Source organism: the organism of the source record quoted next, unplaced genomic scaffold (assembly GCF_019419815.1).
Source record: "Pyrus x bretschneideri cultivar Hongxiangsu unplaced genomic scaffold, Pyrus_bretschneideri_v1 Contig39, whole genome shotgun sequence".
Classification (NCBI taxonomy): Eukaryota; Viridiplantae; Streptophyta; class Magnoliopsida; order Rosales; family Rosaceae; genus Pyrus; species Pyrus x bretschneideri.
In genome coordinates this window covers 56,434-80,842 of record NW_025999712.1, presented here as the reverse complement: position 1 = coordinate 80,842, position 24,409 = coordinate 56,434, and the positions used below count along the sequence as shown (strand labels likewise).

At 37.1% G+C, this 24,409-nt stretch overlaps 3 protein-coding genes across 17 annotated transcripts; all 3 read right to left on the bottom strand.

The window, feature by feature from the left end:
• Positions 1 to 1,735: 1,735 nt before the first annotated feature.
• LOC125468139 (disease resistance protein RGA2-like) lies at positions 1,736 to 11,736 on the bottom strand. 15 transcript variants are annotated; one of them, XM_048564690.1, is made up of 15 exons: positions 11,383 to 11,736; positions 10,349 to 11,295; positions 5,382 to 8,019; positions 5,078 to 5,239; positions 4,905 to 4,974; positions 4,192 to 4,412; positions 3,976 to 4,052; positions 3,470 to 3,510; positions 3,302 to 3,374; positions 3,114 to 3,189; positions 2,912 to 3,011; positions 2,703 to 2,776; positions 2,481 to 2,564; positions 2,175 to 2,249; positions 1,736 to 2,046 (listed from the first exon to the last, which is right to left on the bottom strand). In XM_048564690.1, the coding sequence occupies exons 1-4, from the start codon at positions 11,555 to 11,557 to the stop codon at positions 5,232 to 5,234; spliced, it is 3,768 nt and encodes a 1,255-aa protein (XP_048420647.1). In that variant the 5' UTR covers positions 11,558 to 11,736; the 3' UTR covers positions 1,736 to 2,046; positions 2,175 to 2,249; positions 2,481 to 2,564; positions 2,703 to 2,776; positions 2,912 to 3,011; positions 3,114 to 3,189; positions 3,302 to 3,374; positions 3,470 to 3,510; positions 3,976 to 4,052; positions 4,192 to 4,412; positions 4,905 to 4,974; positions 5,078 to 5,231. The 15 variants fall into 15 exon arrangements, with proteins under 15 accessions (XP_048420647.1, XP_048420646.1, XP_048420649.1 ...); XM_048564689.1 differs by having other exon boundaries at positions 3,302 to 3,510; XM_048564692.1 differs by lacking the exon at positions 3,470 to 3,510.
• Positions 11,737 to 13,256: 1,520 nt separating this feature from the next.
• On the bottom strand, positions 13,257 to 17,354 carry LOC103963319 (26S proteasome regulatory subunit 6B homolog). Its single transcript, XM_048564696.1, has 6 exons — positions 16,745 to 17,354; positions 15,527 to 15,757; positions 15,158 to 15,316; positions 14,804 to 14,956; positions 14,268 to 14,351; positions 13,257 to 13,752 (listed from the first exon to the last, which is right to left on the bottom strand). Exons 1-6 carry the CDS (start codon positions 17,243 to 17,245, stop codon positions 13,618 to 13,620), a joined length of 1,263 nt encoding a protein of 420 aa, XP_048420653.1. The 5' UTR covers positions 17,246 to 17,354; the 3' UTR covers positions 13,257 to 13,617.
• A 1,365-nt stretch (positions 17,355 to 18,719) lies between these two features.
• On the bottom strand, positions 18,720 to 22,353 carry LOC103963318 (root phototropism protein 2). The gene is made up of 5 exons (XM_009376132.2): positions 22,136 to 22,353; positions 21,877 to 21,946; positions 21,223 to 21,600; positions 20,406 to 21,131; positions 18,720 to 19,582 (listed from the first exon to the last, which is right to left on the bottom strand). Exons 1-5 carry the CDS (start codon positions 22,195 to 22,197, stop codon positions 19,085 to 19,087), a joined length of 1,734 nt encoding a protein of 577 aa, XP_009374407.2. The 5' UTR covers positions 22,198 to 22,353; the 3' UTR covers positions 18,720 to 19,084.
• Between the last annotated feature and the right edge of the window lie 2,056 nt (positions 22,354 to 24,409).

The following is a 24,409-nucleotide window of genomic DNA, read 5'->3' as shown; positions in this document are numbered from 1 at the left end:
TCATGATTAAACATACATAATATTATATACCTCGTGAGTTGGAGAGGGACTTATATACCTTTAATGAGATGTATCATTTTTGTGTCGATCTCACTCCTTAAGTGACTTAACACGTAAGAGCTGAAATAACGCATTATGGGTGAAGTACGCACAAAATGTATACCCTATAGGTAAACATTTCTGCCTAGTTTGGGTGTGAAAGAAGAATTTTCTAGATCAGTCTCCTAAAATATTGTTAACCTAATTGTTTTGTATTTATTATGTTTGTGAAAGTTGGTTTTACATGGAATATTCAAAGGTGTATTATAATGTACTAAAAACACAATAGAATAGACAATAGCACTTGAATTTTAGTTTAATTGTTTTGGTCATAAAATTAAACTTTGTTTTTTAAGTTTCCACTTGTATTATTTAGTCCCTCATTCTCCCAGCTTGGCAGACAATCCAATTTAATCATGATCTAGCAGCTAATCATGTACAATTAATGTCAGCCTTATGGTATATGTGTTGAAGCCTTCAACTAAGGAAAATGTTTGATCTTTATATGTTCAATTGTTACGAAAGAATATTAAGCAATTGGTATCATTCTGACTTCTAACTTCTCGTGTTTGCTAATACACAAATAATAAAAAAAAAATCCTAGGTGGGGTACATCCATCAAATTCAATTCAGGTTTGAGATCAACAATACATAAACAACAAGGTATCATCCTGATTCATGATTTCTCCTAATAAATTTGCCTTTTAACTTATGACATGTTGACTAACTATAAGAAATTGATAACATTTCAATTGTTGAATTTTCAAACGTTTACTAACATATAAAGAACAAAAAATTAAGTATTAGTTCAATTTTCAAATCCCCTATACCTAAACAATAATTTACCATTTTAATTCATGACTTTCTCGATTCAAGTAAGTAAAGTGTTCACAATGGAGCATGCAATGTGTGAAGAGGCAGAGAGGGAGAGGAGAGAGTTGAATGCATGCAATAAAATGTACAAGCTCAGTCCCAGAAGTCCCATGACTGAGAGTGAAAGATTGCCTACTGATGAGTGAGCTGCGCCAAATGCCAGCATGCGGCCCCAAACATTTGACACAGAATATCCACCTTTACAAGGCAAGTACCCAACTAAAACATTTCAAAAATACAAAGAAAAAGTTTGGAAATTTCTTCACTATTACGTATCATTGAAAGAAATTAAAAATAGAAGATTTAAACAATTGTAAAAAGTAAGTTAAAATACCTTTAGTATTGAATGATATGTAGCATTGAAGTCACACCCAAAAGTTTGAGCCAAAATAATATATATGTGAAGAGCAACTTCCATAGCATTATGTTCACTATTACCGTGATATCTCATGCGAATTGTACAACATTATACATAAACATACACACAATTTTATATCATTGATATAAAAAATCACGATAATAATGTACTCGACTTTCCTCCTATATATGTGGTAGGTTGACCTCATTGAAGATGTGCAAGGAACCATGAAATCTAAGAAGAATGATGTATTAAAGACTGAAGTTTGTAATGACAATTTGGTCTAATTTCTTTGTAAACTCTCTACTTTGCAAGAGCTAACACATGGAGGGGTCCTTTTAGTTAAATAAAAATCAAGGCTCTTTGTTTGCACTTCACACCATCTTTCTAGTAATCAAGGACATGATCCATAAATTATGTAGTGTAGGACCTTTTTGCCTTGTTTATGTTTGAAAGGAGGAGGAATAAACAACATTGAGTCATCATTTTCAAAAGAAAGAAAAAAGTTGCATATAATCCTTTGACTCTATATACAATCATGAATAACGAGAAAAACTTGTATACAATCGAAATGCTACTTCAACAGCAATATCTACAGCAGGATTACTATCGAACGCAGACTGTCATTTGTCTATTATCCTAGCTGAAACCCTAATCACCATCAAGAGGTATTGTAGATGGAGGACCGGCACTGAATGAAATTTCGCTCCTCCGGGAGATCTCCAATGAAGTCAAAGACTAAATCTGCATTGTGGAAGTCTTCTTCAGCTGTGTACCTGAAACCGGAGTTTGAAGAGATGAAGTGAACATGTTTATCAAATTTGAAGTATAATCTGAGATATCAGGAAGGTGGCATATATGGAAGCACTCTTCTTTCGTTCATATAGGAAAGTAAGTTACCCACTTTTGGTTATGATACACTTCATTCCATCAACTGTCTGCTGCAAGGCCTATGCTGACGTCATCGGCCACAACACAACTGCAGACAAATGAAAGACATTGTTTTTTATCCTAGAAAGTTGGGGTAGAGAATGCACATGTGTTTGTAGAAGTAACTTGTTGCAGCTTGAATTTTCTGCTTAAAATAACAGAGGCTACTTCCTTCATATCCGCAATGCACAATTTATTATAAACACGATTAATTCTCGATGATAAAAATGTTAATCCTTTATAACGGCATAAGAAAGTGGCTCAAGGGAGACAGTATTACCTTCACAGCCCGAAGAATCTGTAGAATACTGTGGTGTTGAGACAATGGTAACAGGACGAGTGACCCAAAGTATCCAATATGGACCTACACCGACATCATTATCATCATCGCATAATGACTAATAAGTACATGGTGAATATGAAATGGAGAAAACCTTAAAATGGGAAGAAAAAAAATGTGTGCTTAGATTGTTCAATGTAAAATAAAAGGAGGAAAGAACACCTTATATACTGGAGCTGATTTTACAGACGTTCACATCAATGCAGGGTACAAAGGACGCTAGGAAGCCCAAGCTTCTAAAGATCCACACAACACAAAAAATCAACTGAATTCAAATCTCTGTGCAAACACATAAGGATGCATTTCGATTTGGCGACGAGTATCAAACAAAAAATATTGATCCAGTTGTAATTGACAAGATAAAAGATTACCAATTTGTATCCAAATTAAGGTTTGATGATAAGGAAACACGATTGAAGTTGAAGAATGATATTGATCCATGCATGAGTTTTGATTGGATTCCAATTCTGCCTGTACAAAGATAACACACCAAAACAACTTAATAAAAATATAAACAACAAATTTCAACTTTGCAACTGATAGTAAAAAGCTTGGACCTGAAGATTCATTTACCTAATTTCTGCAATAGTATGTGTACATTCTGTTCATCAAGTTCACAGAGACAAAAGCCAACTGAATCCAAATCCCTCTGCATACAATTTAAATATCTGTTCAAAAGATACAAGTGATCATAAAAATAACAAAGATTCAAAGAGAAAGCAATTACAGCAATTTTACATAATATATGAACATGGTTTTACCAGCTAACAAGTCTTGGAATAACATTTGCTCCACTTTCCTCATTATCCAAGAATCAAATGACTAAGGGAAGTGCTACAATGTTCATCGGGATAAAAAGTCATTAATCCATGATTTTAATTTGGGACACACCAACAATAATATCTCTCAATACTTGCAATTCAACTAACTTTCTCACAGAATCCCAAAAAGTCTCAAGATCTTGAATGTTCTGCAAGGAAAGACACAAAAATCAACAATAATATTGCTCTAAATAATTTGGGTACTCAACAGTTCATCAAGTTACTCGAGCAATATCAACTACAGACACAAAATCAATAGTATTCAAATCACTCTGCATACAATTCAGATATTACAAGTAGCCCCAAAACTATCAGTCCAAAATCTTCATAAGAGAGCAATTACAGCAGTTCTATTTATTATACCAACATCGTTATCCTGAAAACAAGTCTTGAGATAATATAGAGTTATAGACAAATTTCCTCATTGTGCAGGAATCAATGGAATAAGCAAACTGTAAGAGGTTGAAGCAACAAATGTGGTAAATCTACCACTACCATTGTGATCAGGATAAAAAGTCATTAGCATGCAATGGATGAAAGGATGAAACAATATCTTAAACAACAAACACCACATTTCTGGAAAGAAAAAAAAACAATATCTTATGCATCAGTACCTGGACTCTGTTTGCACCTACTGCACTACATCATTCCAGTTGCGTAGTTTCAATCCGAGTATTGTCACAGACCTCAACTGATCATTTAAAAGAAAAGGGAGAAGGATAAACAAATTATGTTATACTAGTTTAAATTTGAGTGTAGTACTAGTGGAGACACGAAATAAAAGAAGAAACGTTAGCTCTATAATTTGATTTCAATAATTTAAAACTTACTTGTGAAATATGGAATGTGAGAAATCTTAGGCCAATCTGTGCCGCTGTCCCTGGTGCATCTTTCCTCTAAAAGGGGATGACATCGAAAAATAACGGAGAGAATGGAGGCTGTCTAAACTTGGAAGACTCTCTAAATTCGCGATGTCTCTTATTGTCAGCATCTCAAGAGAGAGTGGGAATTGCAGGCTTGAAAATTATTGAGTAATTGAAGATTCTTTTACCTAATTTTTGCAATAATGGGGTATTTGACATTTCATCAAGTTAGTCAAGGGATATGAAATAGAGATAAATAAATCAACCAAATTCAAATCACTGTTTATACGATTCGAAAATCTGTCCATAAATCACATGTAACCATAAAAATATCAGTCCAAAATCTTCATAAGGATAACAATAACAAACAGAAGGTAATTGCAGTAGTTCTAAATATTATATGAACATGGTTTTACACGATGACAATTATTGGCATTACTCATCTAACACTAGTTGGGTGCTGGCAGTGTGTGATTAAACAAGATTCAATATCGTGATGGGTGATCAAGCTAGTGGTTCAGTACTCACACAGGTGAACTAAAGAAAGTTAAAATATTGATTGATGTTGCAGGAATTAAGAAAGATAACATGTAAAGGAGAATGCCCAAGGCCTATAAAAAGAGGTATATTATTGAGAAATTAAGGTAGAGCGAGAGAATTAATATCGTGTGCATCAGTACCTGGAGTCAGTTTACAGCTATCGAGCATCATGAAAAACGCCACAGCATACCAAAAGAAATATAGATGGCACTGGGAAACACACAACATATATAGTAAATAACAAGTCAACAGTAGAAGGTGTTGATGAATTAGAACTAGAAGAGAAGAGGAGGTGTGGCTTTGAAAATCTTACACGACTTAATTTCAATGCGCGAGTTTGAGCCATAAAATTGGAATACAAGTAATCTCGGAGAAGTGTGGCCTTGCACACCATGAAATTTGGTTTTCCCAATACACATTTGTTGTAGTATCGCAAGGCGTTGCATAGCTTCAATCCAACTCTTGTCTCAGAATACTGATCATTTAAAAGAAGAGGGAGAAGGATAAACAAATTATGTTATACTAGTTTAAATTTGAGTGTAGTACTAGTGGTGGAGACACGAAATAAAAGAAGAAACGTTAGCTCTATAATTTGATTTCAATAATTTAAAACTTACTTGTGATATTTGGAATGTGAGAAATCTTAGGCCAATCTGTGCCGCTGTCCCTCCTGCATCTTTCCTCTAGAAGGGGATGACATTTATTAATCCACAGGGTTTGTAATTTGGTGAGGCGTTGCATAGCTTGGACACTTGGTAAATTCATCAGATTCTTGCAATCTTGAAAGTAAAGTTGTGTAAGGGATGTAAGGCTACCCAACCATTCTGGCAAAGTCTCCACTCCCTCAAATGAAGATATGAACAAAATTGTTAGAGAAGTGAGGTGTTGAATTTGTTGAGGCAGAGACTTGAGCTTAGGCCAACCCTTCAAGTATAAGCTTGTAAGATGCATTAATGATCCAACTTCAAAATCAGGGAAGGAATCGAGCTTCTCCCAGAACCCACCGATAGTCAATGTCTCCAAGCCAGTGGGCCACTGTAGCCCCGTTGGCAGATATTTTAGGTTTCGCCAATTTACAATCCACAAACTACGGAGAGAATGGAGGTGGTCTAAACTTGGAAGAATGTGTAAATTAGGCATATCATGTATTGACAGGGTCTCAAGAGAGAGTGGGAATTGTAGGCTGCTCACCCAACTTTCGAATCTTTCACAATTTCCAATCAACAAAGTACGGAGAGAATGGAGGTGGTCTAAACTTGGAAGAATGTGTAAATTAGGCATATCATGTATTTCCAGCGTCTCAAGAGAGAGTGGGAATTGTAGGCTGCTCACCCAACTTTCTAATCTTTCACATAAACTAATATGTAGTCGTCGAAGGGAGGTCATGGTGCGCAAGTCTGAAGTAGATTGTAGGCTAATGCACTCCTCCTCCTTCTCAGCTCTGCTACTTTTGACACCAAACGATGATAGCTTTGGGCAACCCCCTATCTCCAATTCCTGAAGAGAGGGACACAGTTGTGGAAGAGCAGGTAAGCTTGCTAATTCACTGCAATCCCTGATTGTCAATTTCTGAAGAGAGGCGGTGAGGGACACATTGCCTTTCATTTCAATTGATGTCAGATTATTGCATTTCCGTATTCTCAATTCCACGAGAGAGGTCCCTACACTCAATGGGCCTGATAGTCCATTGCAATTCTCTATACTCACTTCCACGAGAGAGGCCCATAAACTCAATGGGCCTGATAATCCATCGCATTCCCATATTCTCAACTTCTCAAGACAAGGAAAAACCACAACTTTTTTTCTTGACATTGTTGGTGCTTGCTTCCATTCATTTAGATCACCACACTTAGAAATATATAATACTTTTAGCGCTGGAAATAAAGTAATTATCTCCTCACTTGTCGTGGCTACATTGTGGACAAGATCATAACCATAGAACTCAGCTCCAACACATTTCAAGTTAGCCATTCCTCTAATAATAAGCTCCGTAAGATTGGGTAGATGACCGAGCGGTGGGACTACTTCACATTTGTTGCATTCACTTAACTTAATCTTCTTCAAGTTGTTGAGCAACCCACTCATCATCCACGTTGGAAACTTATCGCCCATGAAGTTTTCAATACTTAAGCTTTCCAACTCAAGATGTGGTCGGAGGCCTTCTAGGACATCTTCCTCCACGTTGTTGTCAGTTGTTGACCTATCTGCAGTCCAATTGAAGCTCAAATGGTGTACTTTCGTCTTATCCTCTAACTTAGCTTTCTTTGCTTCTTCTCCATTCTTTACGTGCTCCAAATTACAAACAATTAATTCACCCTTCAATTGTTTCAAGCCAGCCAACTCTTCAATTCGACGACCAATCTCATTACCCACCGAAAAGTAAGGTAATGTTCGAAGGCAAGTCAACTGTCCTATCCCTTGTGGGAATTTGATATCCTCATCAAAATAAATATGTCTCAGGTTGATCAAGTTTTGCAGTTCTTTCGGAAACTCTTCAAGGGCACAATTCACTGCTCTTAATGTCTGAAGGTTATAGAGCTTGCCTATAGATTTGGGGAGTGCTTTGAATCTTGTCCAAGAAATGTCAAGATACCTCAAGTGTTTCAACCTTCCAACTGAAACTGGAAATTCTTCAATATTAGCGTCACTTAAATTCAAGACACGTAAAGCTTTGAACCGTGGAAAAATGTTAGCAGGAACTTCACCGTTGTCCGAAAACAGCGACCGCAATTTCCTAGCACTTCTTGTTGCGATATTTTCCAGTGTAGAAGTAGAAACCCGAGCAACATGTCGAAACTCAAGTGTATTATCTCTGCCACATAAGTCTCCCATCAAGCTTTCAGATTTGGACACAAGTTCTGCCAAATCGTGCACAAGATCATGCATCTTGCATTCGGTAACAATGCCATTGTCACCCATCGTAGCATCTTGAAACAAGGAGCTCTGCAATAGAATATCAAAATACTCATTGCCTGTGTCCTCCATATCTTTACTTTCGTCATGCGAAGCTCGGAGTAGTCCTTGAGCCATCCAAAGTTGAATCAAGTTGTCTCTTTCAATTTCAAAGTCTTTCTCGAACATTGAGCAATATGCAAAACATTGCTTCAATGATGGTGATTCTAAATTGTCAAAACTCAACCTCAGGACTGGCATAATTCCATCTTCTCCTTTCGGTAAGTTGTTCCATATTCTACTGTTTTTAAACAACGACCATTCTTCAATGCTTTTTTTAGTGCGCAAAATGCCTCCCAAAACCTGTTAATTGGATTAGAGAGTTTCTATCACATAATTATCTACGGGGTACAGTAGTTCAACTGAAGTTGATGGAAAAGAAAAAGAAAAACAAGGAATAGTTTCATTTAATTTCAAGAAAAACTGGGAGTAGTTTAGATCTAAAATTGACTTTAAACTTTAAACTATTAGATTGGAGATGCCCTAACAAAATACCAATTTAAGTCATAACAAAATAATTCATCCAATAACAATGCAAATGCTTTAAACCGCTTCAACTAATTTAACTGATTTTTACTAGACTTGTTCCTTTTTCTAAAGTTTTTGTCCCTCTTGGAAGACCAATGTAAATTGAATCTTCAAATTCGAACACAATTCATCATTTTGCAAATAATATAACTAAAATTCAAGGGGCTTAGACCTGTTTGTTTACTACCAAACAAATGAATTTGAACGACAACCATGAAAATGAACGGTTCCATATTATACTGTTTTTCAAACGACAATCATTCTTCAATACTTTTTTTGGTGTACAAAATGTCTCCTAAAACATGCTAATTGGATTAGTGAGTTTCAAAGGTGTCCTAAAACAATGTAGAAAATCGGGACTTGTATAAAATTTGGAAGTTTTGGCTTCCTTAATTATGAATCCCCTTGCCTAAAAGGACAAAATCTAAGCCATGTGCAAAATTATATATTAGCTTCCATTATTTTTGGTGTTTGACGAATTTCCCAAAGTACCCATTAAGTAGTTAAAACTTAAAAACACGTTTTATTCTTGATTTGTTGGGATAATGAATTAATTTTATAGGATATTTGGCCAATGGTCAATAAAAACTTTACTAATTAGCCATATATCAATGGATAATTTTATTTTTGGACATAATTAATGAAATATTTATAATAATTATGCATAGGTCAATAGAGTATGCCACGTAAGTTTAAACTAGTTATAAAATAACTATTATACCCTTCTCTCTTCACTTTATTCCATTCCTTATCTCTTTCACTCTCCTTATTTACTTCATTTTCTCCCAATTTTCTATCCTGTCTCTATCTCCCCTTTTTTCTCCTCCCCTTCTCATGTTTATCTCTCCTATCCATGCCTCTCTATCTTTCTTTCTCTTCCATCAAACCTGAACAAATAGTTCGATTAATCTCAGTGCTGTGAAACTTCCCCATTACCAAACACAATCACAATGGCGAGAGAAAAAAATGAAATTCCAAAAAAAGTGCAACAATCGGCAGCAAAAACAAAACGCAAGCAAAAAAAAAAAAGAGATGTAATAGATATCCAGCAAATCTTCAAAGGCTTTGGACATGGAGATTGTCTTAAGGGTATTGTCCATCAAAATCCTCTTGAATTAAAGGTGCGTTTGCAAAGAGTTTTGCAGTTTGCAATTCAAAATCAAGAAACAGACACCTCGTGTGTTTAAATTTAAATATAAAAGGTTGCACAAGTGCGAAGCATAGGAAATGAAAAAAAACAACCAGAAAACACACCCTGCAACATAGTGTCTAAATCACAACGTAAAAAGAAAAGAAGAAAAAAAAAAGAATCAGGAAACAAACACTGCATTATAGTGTCTGAATAAAAATATAAAAAACAGGAAACGAACATTGCATTGTAGTGTTTGAGTCTAAATGTAAAAATAATATAAAAAACAGAGCAGGAAACGAACGTAGTGTCTAAATCCAAATGTAAAAATTAGGAGTTGCATGAGGTGTGAAAAATAAGAGGTGTGTGTGATAAAAAAAAAAAAACAAAAACAAAAAAAAACAAAACAAAACCAGAAACTAACACTGTAACGCAATGCCTGAATCCAATAAAACCAAAATCAGAAAATAGACACTTCGTTGCAGTGTCTAAATCCGTATTGACTTATTCCAAAATATGAAAATATGAGAAAATGATTGTCATTTAAAATGGATGCCAGTTACAATAGCATATTTTGTAATTTTTGTTTATCTTAAATGTATTTAAGTATCACAATACATGATTGATGTATTTATAATTAACAAAAATATGATTGATATATTGTTAATATTGTAATTTTTTATTGATTTTATACCAAATCACCCAAATTTTATCTAGTTTCTGCCTCGTTCAAATCAATAAGTTGCTATTGTTGGTTTTGGTAAAAAAAAAAGGTTAGAGACACCACATTTTGTATACTATATAACATATAAGTGATGTGTATGTGCTATGTCAATTAATAATTTTAGTGAAATTTTCACACCATCTAAAAGGTCATTCTACGTAATTGTGCTTTAAAAATTCAAATTCAATTCAACCATTTTTCAAATAATATAAAATAAGTGCAAATCTCATGTTATATATAATAGTACGCACCTTTGCCACCAATGGAACACCACCGCAATTTTCAGCAATCTCCCTTCCAATTGTATCAAACTCAGGATCACTGTTATTGGTGAAAGCTCTATTTTTCATGATGGACCAACATTCATCCACAGAAAGTTTTCCCAATTCATGTCGCGGAAGTAGCTTTTCTGAGATTGATGCGACTTTATCTTTGCGAGTGGTGACAATAATTTTGGATCCTTTAGCAGAACTAAGCTTTGACAAACATTCCATGAAACTCTCCCATAGTTTGGAATCTTCGTTCCAAACGTCATCAAGTACGAGTAAGTATTTTTTATCTTTCAACTCTTCATCAAGTGACAAAAGCAGAGTATGCTGATTATCTTTAGAAGGAGCTTTTCCCCGATTAAGCTGTTCTGACATTTGATGTAGGATGAAATTGACGTCAAAAGCGTCGGATACACAAATCCAAATTTTTTTTTCAAAAAACTTGTGTATCGAATCCTCATTGTAAACTGACTTGGCCAATGTTGTTTTTCCGAGGCCTCCCATACCCACAATCGCCATGACCGCAAGATTTTCTTCATTGTATTTGGAGTCGGTCAAGGTTGTGACTATTTTTGACACATCAGCTTTCCTTCCAACGGGTATTTCATCTTTGCCAAAGAATGCGTTGGTTTGTCTATCCCATCTAATCCCCTGAGAGGTTGCATCTGTATTCCTGGAAACTAGTCCAAGAGGAGATGCTTTCCTCTCGAGATCCACCAAGGATGCATTGATCTTCTGAATTTTATGCGCCATTTGAAGACGAAATGCAAGTGGATTGGAGACTGAAAAGAAGTTCAGAACCTTTCTCTTCATATGGTTTTGGATTTCGACTTTACGCCGATCAACTTCGTACTTGAATTCATCCAAGACATCCTCAGCATCTTCAGCTACGCCTTTGAGTTTCTTCACCCAGTCCTCTATTGCCGGAGCTGTCAGAGAATGAAAACAAGTTAAAATACCTTGTCATTGTAGCATGTGTGCGAGAGATTATAAGAGAATTCAAAAATATATACTACCTTGTGGTTTGTGGGCAGCATCATTCAATAAAAGTTCAATGCTGGTGAATGAGTCTCCAAGCTTTCGAAGTTCAGCTTTGAAACCCCATGCAAGACTGAATTCTTTCTTAGCAAGTGAAAGCACCTTTTCCAGTATTCCCTCCGCAGCAAAAGTAAGCACAGCTTCAGCTGCCATTCCTACAATTCCCCTACTCCGCTCAGCTCAGCTAATCACAGTGCTTATCTTCTCTCTTCAATACAAATTACAATTACAATTCAAGAGCAATGGAAAATGATATGATAGACAACAGACGCCGGTAGGTTTAACTTTGTATAACGTGAAAAAGTGGTGCATCGTCCAAACAATTGATGATAGATAATAATTGAATGAGATATTATTCCTATCAGAAACAAATAATTGAGGATGGAATTACTTTAGACGTGGCTCCTCCTTGTTCACTTGTTCGGTTGTGCGAAAAATTTAACGTCAAAAAGAGGGTGCTGCATGCAATAATTGAGGGGTACATTCTTGGATCTTCTCCTGAGCTAATTGAGAGGGTCATCCTCATCAATTATCCTGGACCGTTAGATTTTTATCCAACGGTTATAAATCAGGATTTCTTTTAAAGTTATAATGATTGTAGCCGTTGGATAAAATTCAACGGCTCAAGATGATTGATGAGGAGGATCCTCTTCATTAGCTCAGGAGAGGATCCAAATCCATTCCTAAAAAGGATTCTCTCTGGATTCATTACCTGAGAATTTAGAGATTTTCATCTTTCAACTGTTTATTGTGTATCGTGCAATCAATTTTTATATTCCAATTCTGCTGAATTAGTAAACAGCTTTATAGAATTCTATTCCGATTCTAGAATATTTAAGTAAACAGCTTCAACAGGAATCCAATTTTGACTTCTCCTCATTCTAACTCCTCTTCAATTCAATTCCTCATATTTTCATTACTGTTACATAAATCCGTTATAAATTTAATCCCTAGTACTCCTTTTTCAATCTATACCCCCATTTTTTAAATTTAAATTCTCACCCTTTCTTTCTCTGTAGGACAGTTGGATCGCACAACACTTTTTTTCTTGTTCAAATCAATAATGGAGGGGTAGTTTCCTGTAATAAAAACTCATTGAGGACAAGCTTACTTTAGAGGTGGCTCCACCTCCTTCAGTGACTCGATTGTGTTGGATAAGTATTTTTTGTTTTTTTTTTTTAAATACGAGTCGGTAAGCCACCTAACATAATAAAGGTATAGTAGTATGCATTTTTTAGCCTTTTTTTGTTATCAGTTTGAATTCTGATACACTAAAAACTTCTCGTCCTGATTCAGTTTGCCTTCATTTTCAGCAGTTTCTACATCCTTGCTTGATAAATTGGCAATTGTGAATTTAAAAAAGAAAAAAAAAATATATATATATATTTATATATTTGTGAAGAGTAATCGTGCTGGCAATGGTAAAATAGGTGAAGTTGACAAAGACAATTACTATTCAAAATAAATGATAACTGTCATTTGGCTGCCCTTGCCCGATGGGTGGAAATGCTTTTAATATAGATAATATCCTATGTATCCAATGAAAAAAACTTACACATGCTACTACATTATTAAATGAGATATCACGTGTGCGAGAATCCCATTTCATTCCACGTAAGTTTACTCTCCTATAATCAAAGGTAAATTTAAAACCATACTGCAATACTTTGGCTTAAGGCTTGAAGACTAAAAATGTCTGGTTAACACATCCCCACTGTCATTGAGTTGAGAGAAACTTTCCTGTAATTAAGATGTCATTATGTCGATATCCCAAATAAATCGAGCACTACCATGCGGACTAGTAATAAACACATCGCAATGCTTAATTGGGTAGGGATAATACCACAACATCTGTGCCGAAAATATGAATAGCAAAAGTGCTGCAAACTGTGCCATCTCTACAAACAGTAAGAATGGAACGTAAATTTCAGTATGCTTTGTTACAGTTTTCCCTAAACAATTCTCCAACTAAAAATCACCCACATTATCCGAAAGACACAGAAAATAAAACAATTCCATGGCTCGATATCATACATCATCACCGCAATAATTCGGAATGTCGTAAAAGGCATCCCTACATTGAGCTGCAATTGTTCAAAGGAACCAATACCTCCCGATGCGGCTTGCGTGGTGATTGTGACCAAATTAAACATAACAGAACATTTTTTAATCAACCAGAGCAACAGAACTACTATGTGAGCTTCCAGCACCGATCATTTGTAGAATTCAAAGTCAGTGTCGGGCTTCTTCACGTTGGTTTGGTAACCCTTCTCAAAGTCCTTTGGGAGTATGACATACCGGTTCTTCCGGACTGCATGCATTCCTGCTTCTTGACATATAGCAGAAATCTGTACAAACCGAACCATTTACAACAGTTACTAAAGACTCAATTTTTATAAGGAAAGACTAAAGATCTGAGACCACCATAAAGCATCAATATCTTTACGCTCGGACACAGAATACTGCAGGTGAAGTCAAATAAGAGAACTCATATTCAAATTTATACCCATTCGTATTGAGGTCTTTGTTATCAACCATTAAAAGGCTAAATCCAACCCCATTTGACGATGGTAAAGTCTCCAATGCTAGCAACATATACAGATCCGTCCCATATAAAACATGTATATTCTTAAGAATCTTAACATCATAATTCTTCTAAACAACTATCTGTCTAACACCTTGACTGTTAAAAAGAGCATGTATATTTCTATCGCCATAATTGTTGTAACCAAGAGCTTTAAGCAAATATTAGTATTTCAAGATAATAGCACAATCCCAACAGCATAACAGTAACAGGATTTAACGTTGGTAGAAGAATTAAAACTATAAGCATATTCTCTCCCAAAAGAAATTAATGTCTCACCTCAGCAGCACTGATTTTGTCTGGCCGAGAGACATAATCTTCCAAGTCTACCTCATCACTCAAGTTCATTTTAGCAGTGCAAACCTGCAAGACAAGCGGGTACATTAACATTATATTGTTTGCTATAGCTTGCAAAAAATCCACATGAGTAAGACATCACAATTGCAGGAGAAAATATAGAAGAAAACACGAGTAAGACATCACCATTGCAAGAGAAAATATAGACAAAAAGGTAAATAGAAATCTGATGCCAAGTTTCATAACTATGGTAAGATGTAAGGTTGACATAGGATTAAATGGGATAATCTCATGTAGACATTGGGTGCAGGTGTGTTTTGAGCTGCCCAACTCCTGTTCAGTCCAAAATTAAGATATAAAGGGAAGTAACTGGTCAACTGATATGGATGGCACAGCACGGACACCGCAGAAGCTACAAATCTTATGCTAATGAGAAAAAGGAATACCTCACAGCTTACAAACAACATTCTACGAGTAATAATTCTTTTGTTGAAAGATACTTAAATATGTTATTTTACCTGGAAAACAAGTCTTTTCTGCCTCCTATCGGGCAAAGGAAACTCAATCTTTCGATCAAGCCTTCCAGGACGTAGAAGTGCAGGATCCAAGGTGTCTGCTCGGTTAGTAGCCATAATAACCTTAACATTCACTGTCTGGTCAAACCCATCCATCTGCAAAAGATATCAAGCCCAAATCAACTTTGAGAAGAGAAAGCAGAAAAAGAATGTTCCAGGGTTAAACTTTCGTTTGTCATTTGTTCAAATATTTTCTCCAACCCCATAGCAATGCGTTGAACATCCAAGTTCTGGTTGATTTAAAGTTTTAGTTCATTCGGATTACTTGTTCTTTCAAATCAAAACCTCCAGACCTACCTGATTAAGGAGCTCCATGAGGATTCGCTGAACTTCTCTGTCAGCTCCAGTTTGAGCATCAAACCTTGCAGTAGCAATAGCATCCACCTCATCAATAAAGATGATGGCAGGAGCATTCTCCTTGGCAAGACGGAAAACATCACGAACCATTCGTGGACCCTTGACAAATAAATAAATAAGTGCTCACAATGTTTCTCATTTAGTGAATAAACATAAATCCACAGATAGTGAGGCAACAAGAGAATATCATAGTGCCCTCACAACGCTTGACCACAATATTTGCTATTCCAACAATCAAAAGGATATGTGGAACGTAAGAAACAAGATAACACACAAAAACTAGATAAGTGATCTTATATAAAAGCTTACCTCTCCCAAATACTTCTGAACAAATTCTGAACCAACAACTCTGATGAAGGCAGCAGTAGTATGATTAGCAACAGCCTTTGCTAACATGGTTTTACCAGTTCCAGGTGGACCATAGAGTAATACACCACGTGGGGGATCTATTCCAATCTGTTTGTATAACTCGTGATGAGTAAGTGGCAGTTCTACTGCTTCCCGAATTTCTTGCTTCTGAATGTCACATCCTCCAATATCCTGATACACCATAAAAATAAAAAGGACAAAGGATTATCATTATTATATTATGATAATGCCAACATGTCTATGGAGTATTTAGCTAAGAGGAAGGAAGATGCAAACACATAGCAAATTGCTTTTATTACATGGAAACAACTTAGATTGGTTAAGTTCAGTTCTTAAAAAAGGGAACTGAACTGAAACATAGTACTAGTCTACTACTTAATCATATTAAGTTATGAATTTCATTTAATTTTTTTTCAAAATTCTTTTAAACAAGGGCTCTTCAATCTCTTATATTAAAGTTGTGCTTAGAAAAATTCCAATATTGATTCCATTATTGGATGCTTGATGGTGAATTTAAGAAAATATTAGTAACAGGCAATGTACTCAACAATTCGACATTTTAAAACAAGAGTTAATTCTCATAACAAACTAAAACAACATTCGGGCAATGTACCAACCAGTTCTTTCAAGTAAGGTATAAATTAGAGAAAGATTAATGAGTTTCGTAGTTTAAACAACAATCACCGAATAATAAAAGGCAGTCCATCTCATGCTTGAAAAGACTCTATCAAGCCTAAAGCTTGACAATTTTATGCATAGACAAATGATTAGTTTCCAATCTTAGACTCATAGAACTTGAGCAACGGATAAACTTTTGGGCTCCACTCACATCCTCCTAACATAAAGACACTTGAGCATAGAGAATCAACTCTCGACGCAGTCAAATGACACCGATATATGGTTAGTTTTTCAACTCTCAGACGCAGTCAGATGACACCAATATAGGGTGAGGTTTTCAGAACAGCTAACTTTATAGCCACAGTTCTCCTCAAAAGTGGCACCTGAATATCGTTAAATTCCACAAACCCAAAACCCTTGTAGTAATCTATTTACACCAATTAAGCATTTAATGCAAAAAATTCATAGAAGATAGTAAAAAACATGAAAAAACCCTAAATTCAGTCATAACCCTAATCACATCGATTGGGCATAACTTACAGAGTACGTGACGTCGGGCTTCTCAGACTGGCTGAGGAGGGAAATACTCGAGTCGGCCTCCGGAGGCAGAACATCGACGAGGGCATTGGAGTGGCGGTGCAAGGCGACGGAAGCGGAAGGCTTTAGGAGCTCCCGATTGATGGTGCTGAGAATCCTAACGTAGTAATTGGACCCAGTGGTGGAGCCCACGATCCCGTTATTCTGATCGACCATCTCCATGAACTGCCCGATGACGAGCGGCACCGATTGGATCCTCTTGACCTCCTCCTGGGCGCGGAGGAGCTCGCGCTTCAAATTCTTCAGCTCATCCTTGACGTACTCCTCCTGGATGTCGATGAACTCGAGCTGCCTCTGGTAGGTCTTGAGGCGGCTGTAGAGATCGTCCTCGTCGGAGGCCTGGCTCTGCTCGGTGTAGCCCTGGAGGTCGGATCTTATGGAGGGGATCGATGCCGGTGGCTCCGGCAAGGGCTTAGGATCCAACACCATGGCTGACCCTGCCATTGTTGCGCTCTCGGAGGGTTTAGGTTTGGTGCTTCGCTATGGAGAGGAGAAGCGACGAGAGAGAGAGAGAGAGGAGAGACGAGAGACGAGAGAGAGGAGAGACGGGAGAGAGAGAGTGTGCCTAACGAAAACACAGTTTCGACTCTGAATTCTTTCTATAGCATAGCTGATAGTGTAGAGGACGACGTCGTTTAACTGTGTTGAAGAACGCCGTTAGCTTGGGCTCTTAAACGAGCCCAAACAGGTTTTGGATTACCCTATAATCTGGCCCAAAATGGCTAAAACCGCATATGATCATCTTATATTTTAGTGAAAGTATTTTTAAATTCGAAAAGCTTTTTATTAAAAACGCTTTTAATTATTTTAGGGAATTGTTATTAGCACTCCAAAAATCTCATTCTACACTTCAAACTTTCTATATTAGAAAAGAAAAAAGCACTTGCGAGGAATGTAGAATGAGATTTTTGAAGTGCCAATAACACTTCTCTTATTTTAAATGCATCTAAACATAACCTATGTTTTACTATTAAGGTGGTCTTCGATTAGGCCTAAATTCACAATGGAAGATGATTAACAAGGTGGGGGGTTAGTGGTGATCACATTTTTTAGGTTCTTCAGAATCTTGGGAAGTGCCCGTGCACATCGCCATTCCTAGTTGTAGAACCTCCATCCAAAGATTCACCCTCCATGTAACACTTTGCTTGAAAAGCAGCCAGATGAGCATAACAGGAGAAAACTTGATGTTAGAATTTGTTGTAATGTTAGACTTTTGTTTTATATCTTTCATTTTGGTCGTTAAATGATGATGCACGTATGAAAGGCGGACACATACTCTCACTGTTTTCCTCTTTCTTTTTCTTTTTTAACAATAGGATGGGGAGAGAGTTTTGAAACCATGAGTAGTGAGTGTTTTTACAAGGGCTCAACCATTGAGGCAATACACTATGCCAAGTACCCTATACTCGTTGATTTTAAAACAGAGCCAACCCTGACCCAAGGCGAGCCAACGACCGCCCCAGGCATCAAAAAATGGAGGGCACACAAAATATTTGGTATTCATTCATAATATAATTATACTAAAGAAGTGGCACTAGTTGCACTGATTTTCGTTAACACCCTTGAATAAGGCGTCTTGGGTTCAAATTGTACAATCTATGTTTTTTTTTTTCCCTAATTTACAATTTCCAGTTTGGTTATAAGTTTTATACAAAAAGACTTAAAGAGCTCAAATTGAGGACAATCATCTATCAACTTGTAAACTGAATTTTTTGGGTGCCCTTCTCCCATTACAAAGTAAACTGATTTTCTCGTCTTTTTGAAGTATTGTATTAGAAGTGTTCTCTAATTGTAACGTTATTAAAGGCTATTTTTTACGTTTTATAAGAACAAAACAATCAAACAAATAAATTTTTTTTGAAGTTATGTTAGAGCACTTATTTTGGCTTCCGAGACTTAAAAAACTCAAGACATGCCCTTTTTAAAATTCATATGTTGCCAATCATATTATATATTCTACATATGAACATTTGTAGCTGCACAATTGGACCAAATAGTCCAAAGTTAAGACATATAAATCTCAACAAAACAACAAATTAAAAAGATTAAGGAAAAAAAAAACAAGAATTAACATCAGCACAAAAAGCAAAGACTTAGATTAACTAAAAGAGTGAGTCCAAACCAACAAGATCACTATTTTTTTATAGTCAGGGAAACTCTTATTGTACGCAGCCTTATCTTGTTTTACAAAGAGGCAATTTCCACGACTTGAACCTGTGACCTTTCCGTTATAAAAAAAGCAACATTTCCATTGCGCCAAAACTCCCTCGAAGACTTAATTAATTAAGAAATAGAAAACCTTCTCCTTCTAGGCTTGGTTAGATCCACACCCTCATCCATGATATTCGATGTGTCCTTCGACCCTTGCTTGAAGGGATTCAACTTCCCCAATTTCTTCGACACAGACGAGAAAAATGTGGCCTTTTTGGGCCCGCCACCTCCTTTACCAGATGACGTCGTTGCAATCCCTACAGAACCAGTCTTCTTCAGGTCCGTAATGTACATCTTCATCTTCAACAACTCCGTTCTCAACTCCTCGTTCTCCCTCGCCAACGACACGTCGTGTTGCACCTGACTCCTCGTCGTTACTGCGTCTTGCACGTCATTTTCGTCCACCCCGCTCCTCAGCTTTAGCTGGTCGTAATACAACGCGTGCAGTACGATTTGAACTGGGAGTCGTTTGTTTTGCGAAGCGTGGACTCTCGCTTCGTATGACAACTTCAATGCGTCCATTACGCTGCACACCTTCTCCCTCTCTATCTCATCAAGGTTCGGATGAGCCTGCATATTAGTAATTAATCACGATTAACACATAATTTACGATTAATTAACAATAAAGTGCAATTTTATCTACAAACTTTGGACGCAAAGTTAATGTTATTAATCAACTAAATTACAAAATGTTTACTGAAAGATATATTTGAAACAAAAATTCTACTAGGATCACATAATTATATCATAATTTGCATCATATTTCTAATAGAGATGGATCCACATGCGTTGGCGAGTCATATCTCTATTAAAGAGATTATATAAATGATGGTACAAATATGCGATCAGTGTAGCATTACTTTATTTGAAATTGTGATAACTAAAGTAAATCAAATTCAGATTTTGAATTCAAGACAACATACCCTGAGTGGTTTTGATATAAGTTTTGTTAGCGAGATTGAAAGATTGTCTTACGAGTTTTTCTAATACAAAACTTGAGCCTTGGAAATTGTAACTCTAAGGAGCTGTTTGATAACCTATTTCGATGAAAAAATTGAACTCTTGTTTGGTCTACTTTCCAATTTTATTCCAAAACGTGAAAGCGCAAGTCAAATTTTGAAAATTTACTAAGTTTGCATCTATTAAATTTCTAGTTTGAAAATCAAATTCAAGGATTATTTAAATTTACGAGTTCAAGCAAATTCTCAACTATGATCCAAAATCAATTAAAGAAATTCGAGTTAATAACATGATGGTCTAGTGGTCTTTTTACTCGAAAATAAATATTTTAGATTTCGATTCCTGTCAATAGAAATGTAATGTGCGACTTAATCTAAAATAATGGTGCATGTGTAAAAATAATTAATCAATTCGTAATTAGTAAATTACCTACCTTCAAGTAAATATCAATGGCACGATAGAGATCGTCGTCGACTTTACGCGCGCCTTTGGGGATGAGGTTGGCAATGCCGTTGAACTTCGAGATACTGAGCTCAACACACGTGGCGATCTCACCAAGATACGCGTCGACAGTCTTCGCGACTCTGATCATCTCCGCCGAGCAAACCTCCCTGAAATCAGCGGCGTTGAAGACCGCGACGCTCTTCTCCTTCTCCACGAACTCGGAGATAATCCTCCTCACGCTCTCGAGATCGAAGAGCCTCTCGCCGTCGTAGGTGAACGACAGCACCAGGAGGTCGTCGACGGTCACGTGCTCCAGGACCGACGAGATCCGCCTCTCGAGCTCGGTCTTGCAAGTGCTCGACGCCTTGACGAAGGTCGCGGATCTGAGAAGGCAGCAGAGGAAGTTGATCGGCATAGCAGCTTTCTCAGTTGGTAAGATCGCGACGATCGATTCCAGAAGCTCCCGTTGTTGGAGTCTCAGTTCGGAGTCGTCCGAAGCGGCCAATTTCGCGGCGGGTCCAGAGCGGTCTCGGACGATATCTCGGAGCCATTTCTCAGCGTAAGTTATGATAGCGCTGGAAACGGTCAATGATTTCCCGCCGCGCAGCTTCATCGCGGAGACAACTCTGCCGAAGAACTCAATGTCCAAAATCGACAATTCCTCTGTCCACCAATTCGTCGGCGATCGACTCGGAAATTTTGCTTCGATTGAGACCTGTAATCAACAATTAATCACATAATTACGATCAAAAGAATATCGTTAGACCATAATACTGCATAATTAGAAGTTAATTACAGTTAAGTACCTTGGAAGTGGCGACATCGACGCATTTCTGTACGATTTTGAGGTCCTCCGCCATGGGAAGGAGGTCTTCGCAGGACTTGAGCACGACAATGGCGCCGGAGAGGCTCATGAGAGCGACTTGAGATAAGAAATCTTCAGTGCGGCCGATGAGGTTGTTGTCGCAGTACTTATTGGTCATTTCCAAATACTCCGCTGCGCAGCGGAGGGCGGCGACGTTGTGGACTGTGATCTCGAAGTTGACGCCGTAGCAGAACTTGGCCGCCTTCTCGAAAGTCTCCGGGCCTCCGGGAACGTCGGAGAGATCGATTCTCGTTAGGTCCGGTTGTTTTGACTCCATTATCAGTTTCCTTATGCGGTTGCTTTTCGCCACAAGCATGAACTGCAAATAGAATAATTAAGTTGGTAATTTCGTGTAGTTAATTTGTTAATCACGTTAGTTAAGCATGCATGCACTCGAAATTGAAACGAAATCGCGACATAAGCACAATATCAACACATGAAACGATGGTTTCAAGCTCGAAATCTCGAACATAAGCACGATATCAACACGTAAAATATATACATTCGAACAGAATACGAACTCAATAGAACATAAGTACGTTAAAAAACATGTAAATTCGAACGAGATTGGAACTCGATCTAGTGAATTTAATACCTTGTGTAGAGAGAAATTGGCTTCACCAACTTGAACCACAACATCTGACGGGATATCTTGAGAGAAAATCCTACAAACACACATAAAGATGAGCAGAAGCTTGTTAATTAGGTTTTAAACAAAGAAATTAGTCGGCGTGCATGCTGTATGGATGGATATATGTCCGGCCGGCGATGATTCGATCTGAGTGACCGGACCACCGCCGTGCCGAATCCGGTTTCCTGGCAACATGCAAGAGAGGGTTTGATAGTTGTAGTACCATTGGCCAGTGCGCTCCATGGCAAGGGAGAGCCTGTTGCTGCCATTGAGAGGGGAAGCCATGTGAGGTGGGAGGAGCTTGGAGCTGCTGTGCAGAGAGAGAAGAGAGAGATTATAAGGTCTCTGAATAAATGGGTCACAATGGCGGGTTACATAAAGAGCTTTTATTTACCATGTTTTCTTGGATACTAGCTAGAAATTATTGAATCATGCATATAAGTCTTATCTAGGATGAATGTACATTGGGACCAAGGTGGTCCTAGAACTATTTGGAGTTCAGAAAATATATATACGAAGGTTTTGGGAGGACTCTTTGAATATTTGGTATGAGTTTTTTTTGTGCCCACGAAGTGTTTGATGTAATGTTTGCTAGACATATCTCGACAGGTTACGTCGATAGTCTAGACAAATTCTCTTAATATCATTCATCAGATTGTTTCGGCATATGTTGATATCGTTGACATATTCATGACTTGATTTTTGACCAACAACGACAAGTTTACCAAGTGTTCGACGAAATACCTCAGTGAATAAATTGAAATTTTTTTACACGCTTCACTTTCCATTTCTGTCCAAAAAAAACTTAAACTTTTAACAATAAAACTCTCAAGGTTCGAATCATAAATCTGCCATTTATCTTATACTTATCTTTAGTTATACAACGACTAGCTTGACAAGTATTCCATTTTAAGCTATAGTTTTCTTTTTCTACGTTGCTTGTCCTAATTCTAATTGTCACTACTTGACAGAATAGAGCTGAGCATAAGCATATCACGTATTATTTGGTCATTTCCCGTGAAAAGTTGTTGGTTTTCCCTATTTCGTAGCCTTTTAATCATTTAATCTCTTTGGCTTTGGAATGGATTTTGGATTTCAATTTGCTCTTAGCTTATACATCTATATTTCGATGTGGGATATGCTTAACACACCTCTCACATATGACGTTTTTACGTGGATAAATCATATTGGGTGACATGTGAGATCATGTGGAGCTGTAGAGTTTACCTCATAGATGATCTGTTGTGATATCGCATTGGAGTGGATATCGAACGCAAAACTAGTTCTCAAGAGGTGGAAAATTTCAAAGATTTTAAGTTATTTTGCTGGACATTTATCCTTCGGTATTAGATATTTCGAACCCTTTGCGATATGCTTTATCATCGCACATTAATTGTGAGTTTGCAAAGAATGTCTCACATTAGACCGTTAAAAAACTTTGCAAGCACGTATAAGAAAATTGAGTTATTCAACAATTGCTAATTGATCAGTTTGGAGTAGAACTTTTAGCTTTCTTTATAGCTGGCTTGACCACATGTGACGCTCAACGTCCTTCGTATATATTCTAAGTTGATCACACATGACATTTAAAAACCACACGTACTCCACATCATCAAGTTTAAACTGTTCATCTATGCTAGCTAGGTAAGACTCAAAATTGCAAGTACGCTTAACATCCTCGAATATTTAGGAATAATGTAGTGCATAAAATAAGCATTCGATGTCGTTTTAGAGGAATTATGGTGGATGGGACGTGTTACTGAATCTTGGGACCGAACTTAAGGCTAGTTTAGTATTGATGTGCTTTGAAAAAAATCTGCTTCTGCTGTGCTGTGAGAATAAGCAGCTGTGAAATAAAGCAGTAGAAACAGTAGAGTGTTTGGTAAATTTTTTTGTAAAAGTGTTTTTGAAAAAAAAAAAAAAAAAAGCAGTATTATAGTGTTTGATAAACTTTTATGTAAAATAGATGTGAAAAAAACTAGTTTTTCAAAGCTGGGTTTTATAGCTTTGTGTTTTTGGCTTTTTTTCACCCAAAACTGTGAAAAAAAGCTGAAGCTGAATGTTTACCAAACATAAAAAAAACTTTTTTTAATAACCACTTTTTTCAAAATCACTTCAATACCAAACTAGGGCTTAATGGTCCGGTCTCAATGCATATCTCCGCCACGCAAAACACAAGTGACTAGGACTCGCACCAACGTCGACTTCACTAAACAACTGGCCTTATTAGGGCCACGTCATCATGCGGTCTAATTTGTACACTCCGGCGGCCTACACGTCGGGCGGCTGACATGTTGGCTGTGAACAGGACATGCAGGATAACGAGGTGGGCTCCCACAGGAGCTACTTTGAATCCAAACAGCCAATGATGTGTGCACGCGTCGCATTTCCACCCTTTTTGAAAGATACATATGTCTACCTGCATTATTTGCTGAAATTTTTGGACATTTCATCCAGCATTGGTGGCCCTGAGTTTGTTTACCAAGTTATGTTACAC